The 16,379-nt window shown below is 42.9% G+C and overlaps 1 protein-coding gene across 1 annotated transcript in view; it reads right to left on the minus strand.

Moving 5' to 3' along the window:
* cdh24b (cadherin 24, type 2b) overlaps nucleotides 1–16,379 on the minus strand; it is a 188,260-nt gene that overhangs the window by 10,138 nt on the left and 161,743 nt on the right. The window contains 5 exon segments of the mRNA XM_086202863.1: nucleotides 1,874–2,194; nucleotides 7,306–7,423; nucleotides 9,405–9,526; nucleotides 13,755–13,891; nucleotides 15,228–15,484. Of these exon segments, the coding sequence (XP_086058989.1) occupies nucleotides 1,874–2,194; nucleotides 7,306–7,423; nucleotides 9,405–9,526; nucleotides 13,755–13,891; nucleotides 15,228–15,484 (955 nt within the window).

Genomic DNA, 16,379 nt, shown 5'->3' on the forward strand with positions numbered 1-16,379 from the left:
TATTTTAGTCTCCGACAGGGCTAATGCTAGACACCAGCAAAGCTAGTTACTTTACCCAGACGTAATTAGCTTTCCCAGTACTCATAGTTTCTATAGGTGTGTTGGGCTTAACTTCTTGGTGACTCAAGCAGTCAAAAAGTGCCAGCCACATATTTTTAGCTTTAAGTTTATAGTGACTGACGGCTAACGACAGCAAAACTGTGCGAAACTGTCCATTTAGAATGTCTCCAGCACACTGTCCAGCATAATCTAAGTCTTCTTCATCCAACTGTGTGCTCAGTAATCCACAGACACTCCATCTGAGCCAAAAACAAAGAAAATGGGCCATTTCTGTTTTGGTGAGGCACAATGGTGAATGAATGCGACCAACTGGCACATTCGGTTGAACTCCTTCCCTCTGGTCCACCGAACCAGACATAAAGTTCTGCATTCTGGAGTCACCAAGAAGTAATACTGACATGTTCATCAGTTCAAGGACGGTAGCTTTGAGCACTCAAAAGGCAAAGTACAGCTTTTGGATCAATCAACACTTTAAACCCCTCTGATCAATGGATCATTTTAATAGTCAATTGGTTCTGACCGACCTCGCATTGCCCCCTGGATTGTCAGAGGGGGTGGACTGGAGCATTATCAAACCCAAAGTTGGCAACCCTGCTCTATCTGGATGTACCATAGGTGATTAAGCTGCTGCTGTAAGTAAATCTACTGCTGTAATATGATTGGTGGATGCATTATTAGATTTTCAAGGAGCTAATTCAATGATGACTGGAAGGAGTGGGACAACTCTAATCTTCCATCACAGTTTGAGGGGTCACCTTCATGCCATGGTGTATGTCTTTCTCTATCCGTACAGCATGAGTTGCTACCAAATGGCACAATAGCCATATGCCAAACCCTTTTTAATAGGCAGATGGTATCTGATTAACTATTGTCAGAGGTGGATGAACATTTAGCATTTCGTTGAGGGCACAGTAGAAGCAGAAATCAGTTGTCCCAGAGCACGACTCTAGCCCTTTTCTCAAGCTAATAAATCAAGGTGAACGTTCTCAAGTTGTGTGTGTGTGTGTGTGTGTGTGTGTGTGTGTGTGTGTGTGTGTGTGTGTGTGAGTGTGTGTGTGTGTGTGTGTGAGTGTGTATTTCCTGGTTTAGTTTATGTCCTTGTCACTTAGGGAAACTAAATTCTAAACTCCAAATCCAATCTGCATGATCACCTTCACGCCATATTGCGTTTCTTTCGTTGGTGATTGAACCGGTCTCATCCAGAATGATAATGCGCCTATCAACAAGGCACAAGTAGTGACTCAACGGTCTGAATAGAAATGACAATGACACTGGCCACGTGTCAAAGCCTCCACAGCTCCTACACATTATCCAATTGAGTATTTGACAGTTTCTGCGAAGGTGTCACTGACATTTTATTATGCGCATATCAAAAAACTAGAGAGGCTAAATAATCACTCAGAGTTGTTATTTTAGCAGTGATTAGCACTGACCTTGCCACAGGAGATAACTGGACCAGAATTGGTAGGAAATGTAAACCCACTGTTGAGCAGCTGTGACTAAGAAAAATATTTACGCTGCTGCTTTCATTATTTTCATATGCAGATTAAGCATCCAGGGAGGTAGTGAGGGGTAAACAGCTCTAAACACTATTGACTCATCTTTTATGTGTAGATTAGCATTAAACTCCTTTACGGGTAGTAAATCTTAATGATATGGACTTCATTGAATAAATAAAACTAAGTGCTGTAATAAAAACCTGATGCATTTAATTATAAAGGCGAGCGTCCTTCAAGGAACGAAAACCATCTAATTATTTTTCTGAAAATGTAACCCTTTTTCCCCCAACAATTTCATGACTCTAAATACTCACCCAGTAGAGTAGCAACACAAGCCAGGATGGCCAGCAGGGCAGCAGTGCTGAGACCAGGGGACGGCAGTGTGGACTGCTGAGGGAGACACACCGCCTCTCTTTCCCAGTCCCACTCGCCCTCAGCCTGTTTTTCCTTCTCCTTCTCCCCGGCCTGTGCCCCTCCCCTCAGACAGGGACAGACAGACACGGTGACTGTTCCAGTGCTGGTGAGGCCAGATGTCCCATCTCTGAGGACCAACGGCACATAGAGCGTCAGGGTGGAGGAGGAGGAACGCGACAGGGGCTGGAGCTGGGACAGCAACACCAGGCTGGCTGTGGGACCTGTGGAGAGACCAAATAGAGACAAAGACATGATGCTCAAAATTCTCTGTTTTTCCTGTCAGTGACTGTATGAGTTTAAATTTGGAAACATTGTGCTGCAAAGAGTGAGGCAGAAGAACCTCTGAAGTTACAGAGTAACGCTGACAATAATTAGATCTAATAAGATGAATCTACTATAAAGTGTCTCAACTGTGGCAGATAGGAACCTCCTCTATGCAGCACTACTTTAAATATTTTTATACAACTTTTACAACATGGCTCTGCACCGATTCTTTGATTAGTTGCAGATGGTAGTTTTCAGAAAACACTGTAAATAAAATAAATAAAATATATCAAAAAAGGGATGCCAACATAGGACAGAGGGCAGCAATACCTAAGGACACTTATCAGATTTTGTCTTGTGGAGGCAAGAAGAGCTGAGAGTTTTCATTGTTCAAGCTTGAATTTACGGATAAGGATTGTGCTGCCTTTGTTCCCACTACATGTGTGAAAGTAAGACTAAAAAGACCCATATCGTCACACAGCAACAGTAAAGGTGAAATGCAGTTCTGACTGCACAGTCAATTATGTACCCTCCCAGTGCTCCGATGCTATTTGTAAGTATTCAAATGAGGTAATATGCATACAGTCATAGCTACTTTCCATGTAGATGAGCATCACTGGAAAGATTCCAAGTCACAAAAACAAGTGCTAATAGCTCCATGCCATCAGAGTGGATATATTAGTGTCTTCACCAATGTGGGGGGAAGATGTTGGGTGACCACTGACTCCATAGGAGAGGAAAGACTGGGCATCATCTGATCTCATAGCACATTTAAATACTTTGTAGACAAGCGACGTTACACAAAAAAAAGGTCCATAACAACAAGAATCCAAATCCCATGAAACACACCGGCCGGTGTCCTCCATTATATGATAGCCACAGGCCCAAGGCCTTTCGGTTTCAGGGTCATTATCTCAAGAACACATAGAGGGAATTTCTTCAAATTGTTCCACTCAAATGTCCACTGGGACTCAACCGAAAGATGAACTGTGAACGTTTTGGTGATCAAAGTTCACTGTTACCTCACATGAACCCAATATCATAGGACACGTCTTCAAAAGTCCAGTACAAAAGTCCACTGGGCCTCAAGGATGATCTGAAAAGGTTCCACTAGTAAAAGGCCACAGTGATAATTACACACTGCGGGGGCATATCACTGTATTGTGGTATTTTTCTGTCCACTTCAACCACGCCGTCTTCCTCGTCTGATCTTCTTCTGTCTACACTTGAAAACACCAACGGCACTCAGACACAGGGACATTTAAAGCCTGCTTGAAGGTTAGAGGAATGTCTCTGCACCTCATCAGTCCGTCTTCAGGTTGTTCATTTTTTTATCCTCTCAGCTGCTATGTGTTCTTGGTGCGCATAAACTCAATATACTTTGCCATATGGATAACCGCAGTCACACAAGAAACAAGGGCGAACTGCATTCAGCTTCCAAATGTTCTGGGTGTGTTTGCATGGTAACATCATTAGCACAAGATCTTCCTGAAAAGGACGTTCAGAGGGGGCAGAGAACGGGTGCGAGTGATGCACAATCCCTGGTGCTGTCAGCGGTCACAGTGGTGTGAATCCACCCTTAAACGTGCCAGGCCACACACAGAGGCTTCATAGAAACAGTGTGACGAATAATTTGTCAGCATGAAAGGCACTGCAAAGTCAAATAAACTCAATTCATTTATCAAAACAATCTAAATCACAATCAGAGCAAATAATTCCCTCTTTTTTTGAATAAAGCTAAATTGTAGCATTCCTTTGTAAGACAAGCTGTCCTTATGAGAACAGTTAGTGTTCTGCTATTTCTCTGTTCTGCTGCTGGATGACACTTCAAAGAGGCCTTTGATTACACGTGTCAGTGAGTTTATCCTCCTGTTCAACAGTCCAACTAGAATAGCTTCCCTTCTCACAGTTTTGCCAAGTTTAGCAACAATTAATAGGCCGGTCACCAGTGTGGTGCCGATGAGCGCCAAAGAGCACTCAGCTCCTGAGCTGCTGACGGCTGGAGGTACACACCATGCAGTTGACTGGAACAACAATATCAGACAAAGATAGGAAGATAAATAAAAGATTATAAAAAGTGGAAATCTTTTGGTTATCAAACAGCAAAGCAGCTGCTCGCAGCTTGATTCAGTTTACTGCTCTCACTTTCTTCCTAAAGGCAGTGGAGGCTGTTTGTCAGAGCTCAGATAAATCCATTCCACACAATAACTTCCCTGCATCACTCTTTTGTCAAAGTTAGTGTCTAGCAGGTGGAACATTCAGCAGAAAGAGAGCTAAAATATTTTCCCAGGAGAAGGTAGAGACCAAAACAGAGCTCAAGAGTGAATTTTGAAATGAATATTAATGATATTCCATCCCAGCGCTTGCAGCAACACTTCACCCAAAAATTATATTTTGCTTTCAAATACTCATATATGGGTAACTTGAACTCAAGCTGTTCTTCCCTCTTGCTTTACCAGCCACGTATATTGAGCATGAAGCTAACAGCGGTTGACTACTAACAGCAGCAAAACTGTCCAAAAACATGTTTAAAACTCTCAAATGCATCATCTGGTATTATCCATGTCTTCTTTATCCCGCCATATGCTCAGTAATCCACATCCAACATCCAACTACAAACATCTCTGGTTCAAAACTTTGAAGAGCTAGCAGTATGACCAGCTGCCACATTCAATTAAACTGTCTACTGACAGTCAAGTGGCTCGTCAGACTTCCATGAAACAAGCTAGAAAGAAAAAACATACAAAAGTAATATAAACTCTGACATCACGGTCATCCGCGCTAAAGAGTCTTTCATCACTACATCACAAGACATTAGCTGTCTTCTCAAAAGTAACTCACAAAGGAAGTACATGTACGTAAATCGATTGCAGTATAGTGTCAGTACTTGGGGCTGAGAAGAAGTTAGGATATGAATTGCCGTATCAGTTCAATTGCAATTATAAAGATAAGAATAAGAATACTTTATGTATCCCACACTGGGGAAATTGATGTCATTACAGCAGCATTTACAGGGAGAAGAAGAAAGGATAATATAATGTATTAAAAAGAAAAAAACATATGAAATCAGAAAAAAATCAAAAATAAAATAAAACAAATATGCAGTACATATAAATAAATTATTGCTGCTGCCATTAAATTTTGCCCTCTTTTTTACAGGACAATTCAAGCAATTAAACACAATACTGTGCACAGTGCAAGAGCATGTTGACATGACAATAAATTGAACAAGCAGAGGGAGAAGTGCTAACGCTAAATGAAACAATGAGTTGCTCCCTCTAAGTGAAGGAATGAGACCAAGAATGTGCAAACACAGACCAGACAAAAATGAGCAGGCTCTTCAGCCTCTGCTGGCTCAATGTAAATGTGTCGTCCATGGAAGTTGCAGTGTCACACTATTTCATGAGCCAATGGTTGGTGGCAGAAATACATCAATATAATAAAGCAAAGGGGAAGAAAAAGGCAAGAAAAGAATAATAAAGCTAGCTGATGTGAACTATGCGATTGTCAAAATATTGACTTTGAAGATATTTTGTTTTATTCAGCCTGTTTGTGGAGCCTCACGCTTGCACAGTGTGTTTTCACTGTGTGTTTACAAGAAAACTGAAGAAAAAGTGATGCATAATTGAAAACTATATCTGCGGCCCACTGATTTATTTTTTTTTTCTGTACGAGAAATGTGAAAACAGATTGAAAATATGGAGCAGCTTAACAATAGAGCCATAAGTGTGCACAGTGTCCGTCCTGAAATGGATTTTGAAGAGATGCTCCAGGTTACAAATAAGCCATACCATTGTCATCATGCTTATATATGTCTCTAATGGTGGTTCTCATCCTGGGGGTCGGGACCCCACAGGGGGGCAAGTCAAGTGTGCACATGAAAACCAATAAACTATCAAACCATGCAGGACCCCTAACACTATAAGGCTACACTTTTTGCTAACAACACCTCACAGTAAGGCAGTCTTTAGGGCGGCACGGTGGAGCAGTGGTCCTCACTGTCGCCTCACAGCAAGAAGGTTGTGGGTGGAGCCCCGGCTGGAACACGGGGTCTTTCTGTGTGGAGTCTCCATGTTCTCCCTGTGCCTGCGTGGGTTCTCTCTGGTACTCCAGCTTCCTCCACAGTCCAAAGACATGCAAATGGAGACTAGGCTAATTGGATACTCTAAACCAGGGGTGTCAAACTGATCCAGTAGGTGTTGCTTTTGCTTGGTTGGAATGAAAACCTGCCGCCACACGGCCCTTTACTGGATCAGTTTGACCCCTGCTCTAAAGGGACCGTAGGCATGGGTGTGAGTGTGAAGGGTTGTCTGTCTCTATGTGTTGGCCCTGCGATGGACTGGCGACCTGTCCAGGGTGAACGATGCCTCTCGCCTGAGGCAACTGGGATAGGCTCCAGCCTAGGTAGCATTGGCACCATTAGCTTGAAGCTTAATATTCCTGGCTGGCTCTCACTGCCCTCTAGAGTCCCAAAGACACCAGAATGTGGAAAAAAAACAAAAACAACTTGCGAGTACTGAGAGGGCGAAGTACACTTTTTAGGTGAAGCATCATTTTAATAGATTCATAGACAGAGGTGCGGACCGAATATATTAGAAGTTAGTAATTCAGTTTATTTGAAGTGACCTGAATGAAACAACAATGATTACTTCGAAAGCTTTGCAGTACAAAGAGTACGTACATGTAGTATCAGGGAGCAGAAGATGGATGTAGAGGAAATGGGAAGGCAAACAAGAGTGTTGAACAGCAGAGAGGAGAATAACAAAGCAAAACAAATGGGCCACCAGAGTTGCAGAGATGGATAGTAGAGAAGAGATGCAGAGACAGAAAAAGGGAGGAGGAGGAGGAGGAGGAGGAGGAAGAGTGGGATGTGGCAAAAAGAAAAAATGGCAGCATTCGAAAAGAGAATAAAAGAAAGAGAATAGCAGAAGAGGCAACGGTGGAAGGCATAAAGAAAATGAGGGATTAAGAGCCTTAAAAATGTAGAGACAACAGCGTGTTTCTGTAGAGGGGAGACAAGAAAAAGAATGAAGAAAAATACAGAGAAAGGGAGAGATTGAGTGCCTACCACCGCTGTCCCTGACGGTGAAGTTGAGGGCAGCGCTGGACTCCGGAGGGATGCTGAAATACACAGTGCTGTCATTCCCTCCCTCATCTCTATCAATTGCCCGCAACACCTGCACCACCTGAAACACAGAGATAGAGAGAGAAGTGATTGTGTGTGTGTGTGTGTGTGTGTGTGTGTGTGTGTGTGTGTGTGTGTGCAGAGAGGGAAGTATTGAGGAAAAAAAGAGTAATGGGAGAATCACACAGAGAGTGCTTTTAGCAAGCAACGAGCCATTAGCCGGCGTCAGCAGGAATCAAAACAAGCCAAACAATTAGTACAGAGAGACGAGCGAAATGTGTGTGATAGCCACAGCCGAAAAAATGTGTGTGACGTGAATCGCCTCGCACAAATACGCTTTCAATTTAGTAAGAGATCTGCATAAGTCTACAGTGGCAATCGTAACGAAATTAATCTAAAAAAGATTTCTTAGAGCCTAAGCTGATGGGTAATTTCTTTTTAATGAAAAACTGCAGTTATCATTATGCAGTATATCTTTCCAGAGATTTGATGGAGCAGTGGTGAGGAGGGGACTGGGATGAGGAAGTGTCACATGCTTTCTGAGCCAGTGTCTCCAAGCCTTGAAAAGATTTGTTATGTTGCTGTGTGTGAATATTCAAACGCGGGACAGCTAATGACTTGTCACACTGATGCGTGCGCACACTCCCAAACGCAGCTGAGGATATCATAATGTTTCTTTCTTGAGCTGTCTCCTGCTCAGTAACATGAGCATCACAAGAAAAGAGAAAAAATGAATAATGTTGTGTTAGAAGCAGACATTCAATGGCGACCCATGCAGGGCAATAAAAACACTAGACTAAACAACAGATGGGCCAAGATGCCAAATTAGTGCGACAAAGCCAGGGTGGAATACTTCAGATGAAAGGAGGTGAAAAGGGGAGCAAACAATGGTTTCCAGCGAGACATGGAGGAGCGCAGAGATGATTCCAACAGCTGTGGAAGGCTAAAGTGGGAGCACCATGTTGCAGAAAAATAGGCAAGAACACAAATAAAGCACAGGGGATGGTGGGAAGGAGGGAGACGGGCAGAGAGGAAGCTCCAGTTTAATTACAATGTGAATAGCTGCTGCACTCTGATAACAGGCCATCGAGGCTTCACCTGCCCCCACGCTGAACACCACACTGCTAGATTGAACCAGATACAGCTTTGTACCAGTCTACCGTCTATACTCTTCAATATGAATAAGCATAGCTTTATGTCCTCTGTCTTTTCTCTTTGAATGGATGAAGCTTTGAAGCTAACAGACACTACAGTTACAAACTAATGCACAAAGCTATTACGTCATTCCTAGTTGTGCTCAAAGACTGGCTATTCTGCATTTACCTATCACCTACACATTACCAAGCGGTTCTGGTCCTGGCTGCACCCCCTGGCCACTCTGAGGAGCACTTTAGAGAACAACATGCTTCCTCCTTGTCAGCCCGAAGGCTCCAGTCCAGCTGCTGTTAGCTGTCCATTGCTATTCGAGTCAATCTAAATCTACGTGGCTGGATCTCTCTGCATTCTGGAGTCCCAAAGAAGTAGCGCAGGAGGGAAAAACTTCTTTGATAGCTCAAAACACCCATTTCTGAGAGCAAAATCCAAAATGCGTGAAGTACTTATGGTAACAGACAAAGAGGCAGCATGACTTGGTAGAGACTCCACTCCTCTGTAGTGGTCTGGCTGTGTCGCTGGTTGGCAGAGGGATTTTTATGTTGCTGTAATTTATTCATTGGTTTGGTGGCCAGTGGTGGCCATCATAGAGCAAATTGCTCTGATCTTTGAGCTAATAAATGCTGAACAACTGTTAAATTTACCGAAAAGCGTATCATGACAGGAGCTCAGACCAGGAGAGGAGATGCTGTGGTGTGTATGTACATGTCCAATGAGATCTTTGAGTAAGTGGTGACACTAAAGTACCTGGCCTGAGGTTACAATGTCAGTTTGATACACAATTATTAAATCAAGTTTAAGCTGAAAGATAATGAAGTCGTATATGCAGTTTACACTTTAATGTTGAATTTTTGAGACATAGAGACCAAAGAGCATTTAAACATACTGACCTGCCCGATGGTGGACGAGTCGCACATGGCTGTTGTGTACTGCCTGTCCAGCTCTGGCGCGTTGTCATTCAGGTCTAATGTCTCTATTGCAACCAGAACCCTGGACACCTGGCTGGGGTTGTCTGGAAGAGAGAGGATGTCAGTTTGTAAGTGCACAGTGGAAAATTACACAAAAACGATTCTCCAGTGAAGCAAACATCAGTGTCTACATGCACACACAGAGGTGCAATGTATGCTCCATTAAATCCATCCAATTGCACTCACGGGCAAGATCAACATTATTTCAGTCGTTGTCCAAAAACTTCAACAGCACTCAGATCACATTAGCTTGCACACAATTGGCTGATTATATTAATACTTTCAGTTTAATTTGGCTTGTGTTGCCGCTCATGGTCTCTCAGCTTGAGAGTGTCTGAAGCTTCCATAGCAGTCAAATTTTTCCACATCAAACTGTTCCATTCTTAACCGAGCATCGCACAGCTCCAAGTGTGTGTGTGTGTGTGTGTGTGTGTGTGTGTGTGTGTGTGTGTGTGTGTGTGTGGAGGAGGAAGCATGTAGAAAACTGCATGCAGTTACACAGGGGTGTAGTTTAAATGGATTGGCAGAGCATCTCCCACGTGCCGTTCTTTTGGATACGCACACTAGAACACGTTCTCACAGCCATACTTGAAATGCATGAAGTCTGAGCTGGACGTTCACCAGGACACATCAGGCTGCTCTTGGGTAGGAATTAGACACAATTCAGGCTCACCAGCACACATCTCTACCTTTTCCACCCACTCCTCCTTTTTCTATCCTGCAACACAACTCGGCTTCACTAAACACAAACACACACACACACACACACACACACACACAACACACACACACACACACATACTGCAACATTATGTTCTCCAACAGAAAGCTGGGTGTCATGGATAGTTCCTGTTGTTGAAAAGCTGAAAATGAATTCTTGCTGTAAAGCCACAGGGTGAGCTGGTTTGCTTGCGGCCATGGCAGAGCTCCTACTGTACTTAATGTCAACACAGCCTCTGACAGTCTGTTTATTAGATGGAGTTCATTATTCTAGACAGCTACTCACTGAGCTACCTCCACAACACCTCCAACACTGCTGCCACAAGCAGCCTCGAGTCGACTTTGAGTACACATAAACTTTGTCCAGAGCAAAACTCTCTTCCCTGCCCATATTGACCAGTCGACAATACGCTCTCCTCTACACCAGACAGCGTGATATCCGTGGCATGTCACCTGTCAGAGAGATTATTGGAATTTAGCTCGACCAGTTTTAATGACAAAAGAGACTGCTTGTCATTCTGATTTCAAAACTTTCTAAAAATTAGACTGTTTTCTAATCTGCCACAACAATTGTGAAGGGTTGTTTGGGGGTCGAAACAAAAATGAAATCCATTGAAATGAAAATGCACTGACAGTTGTTGTGTGAGTCAACAAAGGCAACCAAAGTTCATCCTCAATGAAACTTTGCTGAAAACTATAAAAATTGCATTGCGGTTGTACTATCTTGACCTTTGACCACCATTACTACATTTATTTTCTATAGATGTGTGGGCCAAGTTTGAAGAGATGTCCTCCAGGTATTCCTGAGAGACAGACTTCATGTGAGGTGGCTGTAACCTTGACATTTGACCATCAAATCAGTCCTTGAGTCCCAGCGGATGGATGTGGCTGATTTGAAGAAAATCCCTGTAGGTGTCATTGAGAATCACGTTAACGAGAACTGGACGTATGGATGAAGGCATTACACCTCAAGCCCACATCCCTCGCTGGTGCAGAGCCACGATCGTCTAAATACAGAATAACAGATATCATTGTTAAAAAATGAAAAGATTAAAAGTCTGCACTCATTATGTACTCAAGCCATGTTAAGGTTACTATAAAATCAGCACACCAAACTCTCAGAAATAGCAAGACTGAAAGAATTCCTGTCTAAGCAGGATACAGCAAAAAACTTAATGAGCTCGTTTTCAGCTTGCTGGACAACTGTAATAGTGTTTTCACAGATCCATCAGACCACTACGGCTCATCCATGCTGCTGTTAGAGTCCTCGCTAACACCAATAAAGTGGAGCAGCAGTTCTTAAATCACTGCACTGGCCTCCTGTGTGTCAAAGGATAGCTTTTAAAATCCTTTTTACGTTTCAATAAAGCCTTAAATTGTCTTGGGCCTAAATCCATCTCCGAATTACTTGCACGTTAGGAAGCTTCAGACCCCTCAGGTCATCTGGTTTAGTCGTTCACAGAATAGGAAACAAATTAAGTGAAGCAGCTTTTACTTAAAATACCGTGGAAAACTTGCACCAACCAATAAGGCCTCCAAACATTAGCGCACCAATAAATCAGAGAGGTAACGTCTTCACCATTAAGCATCAGCTTTGCTTCTACTAGTAAGCATTGTGTTTCTAGGTTGCCTGTTCCATTCTCATTCATGTAAGATCCCTGGAGTGTTTTAAAGGAAATTCTAAAATATGTCACCAACGGGGCGGTGGTGCAGTGGTCAGCACTGTCGCCTCACAGCAGGAGGGTTCCAGATTCGAGCCCCGGCTGCAGCACAGGGTCTTTCTGGGTGAGTCTCCATGTTCTCCCTGTTCCTGCTGGGTTCTCTCTGGTACTCCAGCTTCCTCCACAGTCCAAAGACATCAAGAGGGGACCAGGTTAATCCAGACTCTAAATTGACCGTAGGCGTGACTGGGAGAGCCAATGGTTGTCTGTCTCTATGTGTTGGCCCTGACATGGACTGGTGACCTGTCCAGGGGGAAGGCTGCTGGGAAAGGCTCCACCCCCACCAACCTCAACAGGATAAGTGGTAGAAAATGGAGGGATGGATGACACAAACGTCCATTGGGACTCCAGGATGAGCTAAATGAAGTGATTCAATTTTGGTGGTAAAAGGTCAAAGGTCAAGGCCATAAATGTTTTGTTTCTCACTAGCTTTGCAATACACATGCTAATAATTGTGATAAAATGTCCCACAGATATCTCATAGCGTAAATGATGAAGCGTTGACATTTTATATCAAAAAGTCAAAGCTCAGTGTTTCAAGGTGACATCAAAATGCTGTGGAAAACTTGTGCAGAACTTTACAAGAAAATGATTCCCTTCAAGTCTGCATCACATAGGGAGTCTGACACTGGCAGAGGCACTCAGTGACTAGGCAGCATCTCTACTCGTTCATCGTTTTTGTAAATGTAATTACAGTGTTCCCTTTGTTTTAAGTTTCTTTTGTCCTTTAATGTATTTTTAATGTTTTAATTGTGCTGTGATTCTATGCGCCTTTAAAGCACTGTGATTTCTGTGTGGCTTAATGGTACTTTATCAATAAACTTGTCTTACAGAGTTAATGTGTTGAATTGATTCATGAGGCAGATTCAGTGCTGAAGGTTTTTTTTATCTTGTAATGTTAAGAAATGCAGTTTAAAGTGAAATGTTTACATCTCCTCCTCTCTCCATTTATGCTTGTAGGAATTGTCTTTCTCCCCTTTGCTTTTTCTTTTCTTTGTTTTTCACCTCAAAACTCACCATGCATGCACACACACACACACACACACACACACACACACACACACACACACACACACACACACACACACACACACACACACAAGCACAGCCTTGAAGCCCCTGTGCTACAGTTGTGTGTTCTTTCTTAAGTCCAAGTGTATTGGAGTTCTATGTATTTTGTGTTTGCTTTATGTTTCTTACGATGTAGTTTATGCTGTGTGAAGTAGCAATGAAAAAATGCAGTGAATGTAGTAAAATGTAGTTTTTTAGCCAATTCATCCTTGACGCTTGTGAAGGTAAACGGTTTCTTCTGGCTTGTGACTGAAGGCGAGAGAATTTGGAACGTGGATATTCGCTAACTTGTGGTGTCTCAGTGCGTTGGGCCTTTTTCAGCGTTCACCTTTCTCCTTTGTAATCACAGAGTGCTTGTAAAGCATTGGTTGTCTTTGATTTGCTGCTTTAATTCTTGGTTTCCAGTTGAACTCTAATGGGAATGGATCTATCGCAGCATCAGACAACTCACACCTCACAGATCAATTGATCCTTCGGAACGCTGTAATAAACTATTGTGCCACCAAACAGCTCTTTCCTCATGGCCGGATGCTCCAGAGTTAAGCTGCTTAGTGAACTGGATCCTGATACTGTGCTTTTTAGGTACCATATAATACAGAGTTTACACTCCTTCAAACCCCTTAATGTTCAGCAGTGGGAGCAGGTGTCTGCAGTTGCAAAATGTTTTGGTCCTTTCTACTCTACATAAAAAGAAAAATATCCAATTACAAAGCTCTAAACATTCCTCAGTGTTAACTGATGAAAAAGAGTGACCTCTAACCTCTCTGGGTGGCGATGACAGTAATATTGTGCCAGTGCTCACGTTCCCGGTCTAGTTCCAAGGCTGTGGTGATGAGGCCAGTGTCTGGGGTGATGCGGAACAAAGCCTCTGGGTCTGACTGAGGATCAATGGAGAACCTGAAAAGTAAGTAAATTGAGATGTGAGAGACTTGTTTTGAAAGGAGGAAGGTGAAGGTAGGTTAAATGAAAAAAAGGGACGAGAAGAAGTTAAGAAAGAGTGAAGTAAAAGAAAGGAAAGACGCAAACAGCGATGACAGTTGGGTGTGGAGTGAAAGAAGAAAACAGGGCAAGTGTGCAAGGGAGCGATAAGAAAGTCTGCATTCAAATGGCCAAAGAATTAATAAAGGGAGATTATCTCAGCTGATAGGAGCTCTTTTGAAGTGCTGCAGATAATGTAAATATCTCTTTGAATATCCTAACTATCATTCCTCCCCACACACTCACTCTTAGCATTTTTGCCAGTGCTAATTGGGACATGATTTCCTTTTAGTTGTACAGATAAATTACTCGCCATACTTCCTCAAACCACCGCAGACAAAACCTACTGCAGAGCAGAAGTTACCACACTGTGCAAGCTTCAGCCTGGCGTCCGATGAGTGGGTGTTTGGTTAGCTTACATGGGGTAGATGAGCTCCAACTGTTGCTCTCATCCAAAAAGACGAGATGCAGCTTAATACGTTCACAACGCAGTCAAAAATGATAACTCAGAATCATTACATACTCAATACTGAAGACCAGCGAATCTTCTCAAAATGGATGAAAACATCTGCGATTTCACAAGTACATCAAATGCTAAAAGGAAAATAAAATCTTCTGGTAAATTAAGCTTCTCATCCATGCTCCCCAGAACCAGACAAGGAGATATATACTCGTCTCTCCTCTGTGCTGCACCAGCAGACTGCTAGTTAGCTTAGCACAATGAATGGTAATGGGTGGGGATGATTAGCATCCATCCATCAAAAGTGACCAAATACACTTTTCTCCAAAATGCTCCTGACCTGTATTAATAGAACTAAGGTTGTGTATTACATTTATAAAGAAATAACAATTCAGAATGGCAAGATATTATAGTTTCAGATCAGACACTCAGCCAGAACTACTTTCCTGACTCGACACAGATCCAGTAACTCATCGCGAGGATTTTTGGAGGCCGAAATGTTCTTTCAAATAGTTCACATAGCCTTGTGAAAAAACACTACTAATAGATACAGTATATCCTGGCAATGGCCTAGAGCATGTCTTACCTTATTTTCCTCCAAACTGAATCACTTGTAATATTACCTTTCTTTCTGCCAAATGCCATCAAAATCTGTCCATTTTGAGATATCCTGCAAACAAGTGCACACACTGGCAGTCTCATTACCTCCGCGGTGGAGGTACTGAGACTCGATCATAACAGTAATGTACCTACAACACCATCGTGACATGAGGACAGTGGTATTTTATTGTGTACCTGATATTATTAGTCAGACCAGTATCCGGGTCTACTGCGCTGACCCGGCCCACAGTGCAGGCTGGTGGGCAGTTCTCTGACACATCCATGTGGTATCGGGCCCTGGAGAACCTCGGCGGCTCATCCGCATCCAGCACTGCTACTCTGATTGACGCCCGGTCTTTAAAGGGGCCTCGACGCAGGAAGCGAGGGTCCACAGTGGGGTTGAGCACCTCCACAGAGAAGGAGTAGGAGCTCCGGCTCTCATAGTCCACAGCCTTGACAGATGAGAGGAGAAATGGTTGGATTACAAGTTAACTACCATGTTTCAAATAGTGTCTAATCATTCAAGATTCAGATGTACACTCGTGTGGAATCAGTCATGGTAATGCATTCTGATAGCACAAAATTATGCAAATTTCAGAGCTTCACACATATCAGATCCAATCGTTTGTTGTCTGCTTCCATTAGGTTCAGTTCTCACACTAGATCACCCCCCAAATAACTGTTAAATTACACATCAAAACAAGAAATAATGAATTATTCCAACGGACAGCATCTCAGACGGACTGAGAATCAGAAAAGAATACTATTTTGCTTGTTATTGGAGGGAGAGGTTGCTGTGGGTACAGGGATGGTGAGTTTTGATTGCTGCAGGAGAAGACATTCATGAGGTGCTGAAGTTACAGCATCGCTAACGAGATTTCTTGATGCCCTTAAAGTTAAAAGGCTTCTCTAGAACATCACCGAGGTTTGAACATGTTTGACTGTTGGTTTGCTGAAACTGAGACAGACTTGACAACATATTAAAACTGGAGGATGAAGGACCTGCCGGCTAGTGCTGCACTCGTAGGAGTGAGTGTAAGATTAGCGCCGCTATCTACATGCAGCACAGATGGATGTTTGCATGTATTTGGGTACTTGTATTACACATTCTATCTGGCTCCAGCATTGTTTGCTGCCTGCCAACTTCTAAGTGTGTTGGTGGGTACCTGGCAGGTGGTGTGCTTTATTATAATGTTACAAACGTGTATAGAAGTCAAGTGCAAATTTTTTGCGAGCACCCATGGTATGGATTTGGAGTTTTGGAGGCTGCTACAATACACAAGCAAGTATGACACATTATTTTCTTAAATAATACATTTTCCCCCCATGATTTTGAAAACATGCCTT

This window comes from Aulostomus chinensis, chromosome 5, assembly GCF_037954235.1.
Source record: "Aulostomus chinensis isolate RoL2024-O1b breed Wild chromosome 5, RoL_Achi_v1.0, whole genome shotgun sequence".
Lineage (NCBI taxonomy): Eukaryota > Metazoa > Chordata > Actinopteri > Syngnathiformes > Aulostomidae > Aulostomus > Aulostomus chinensis.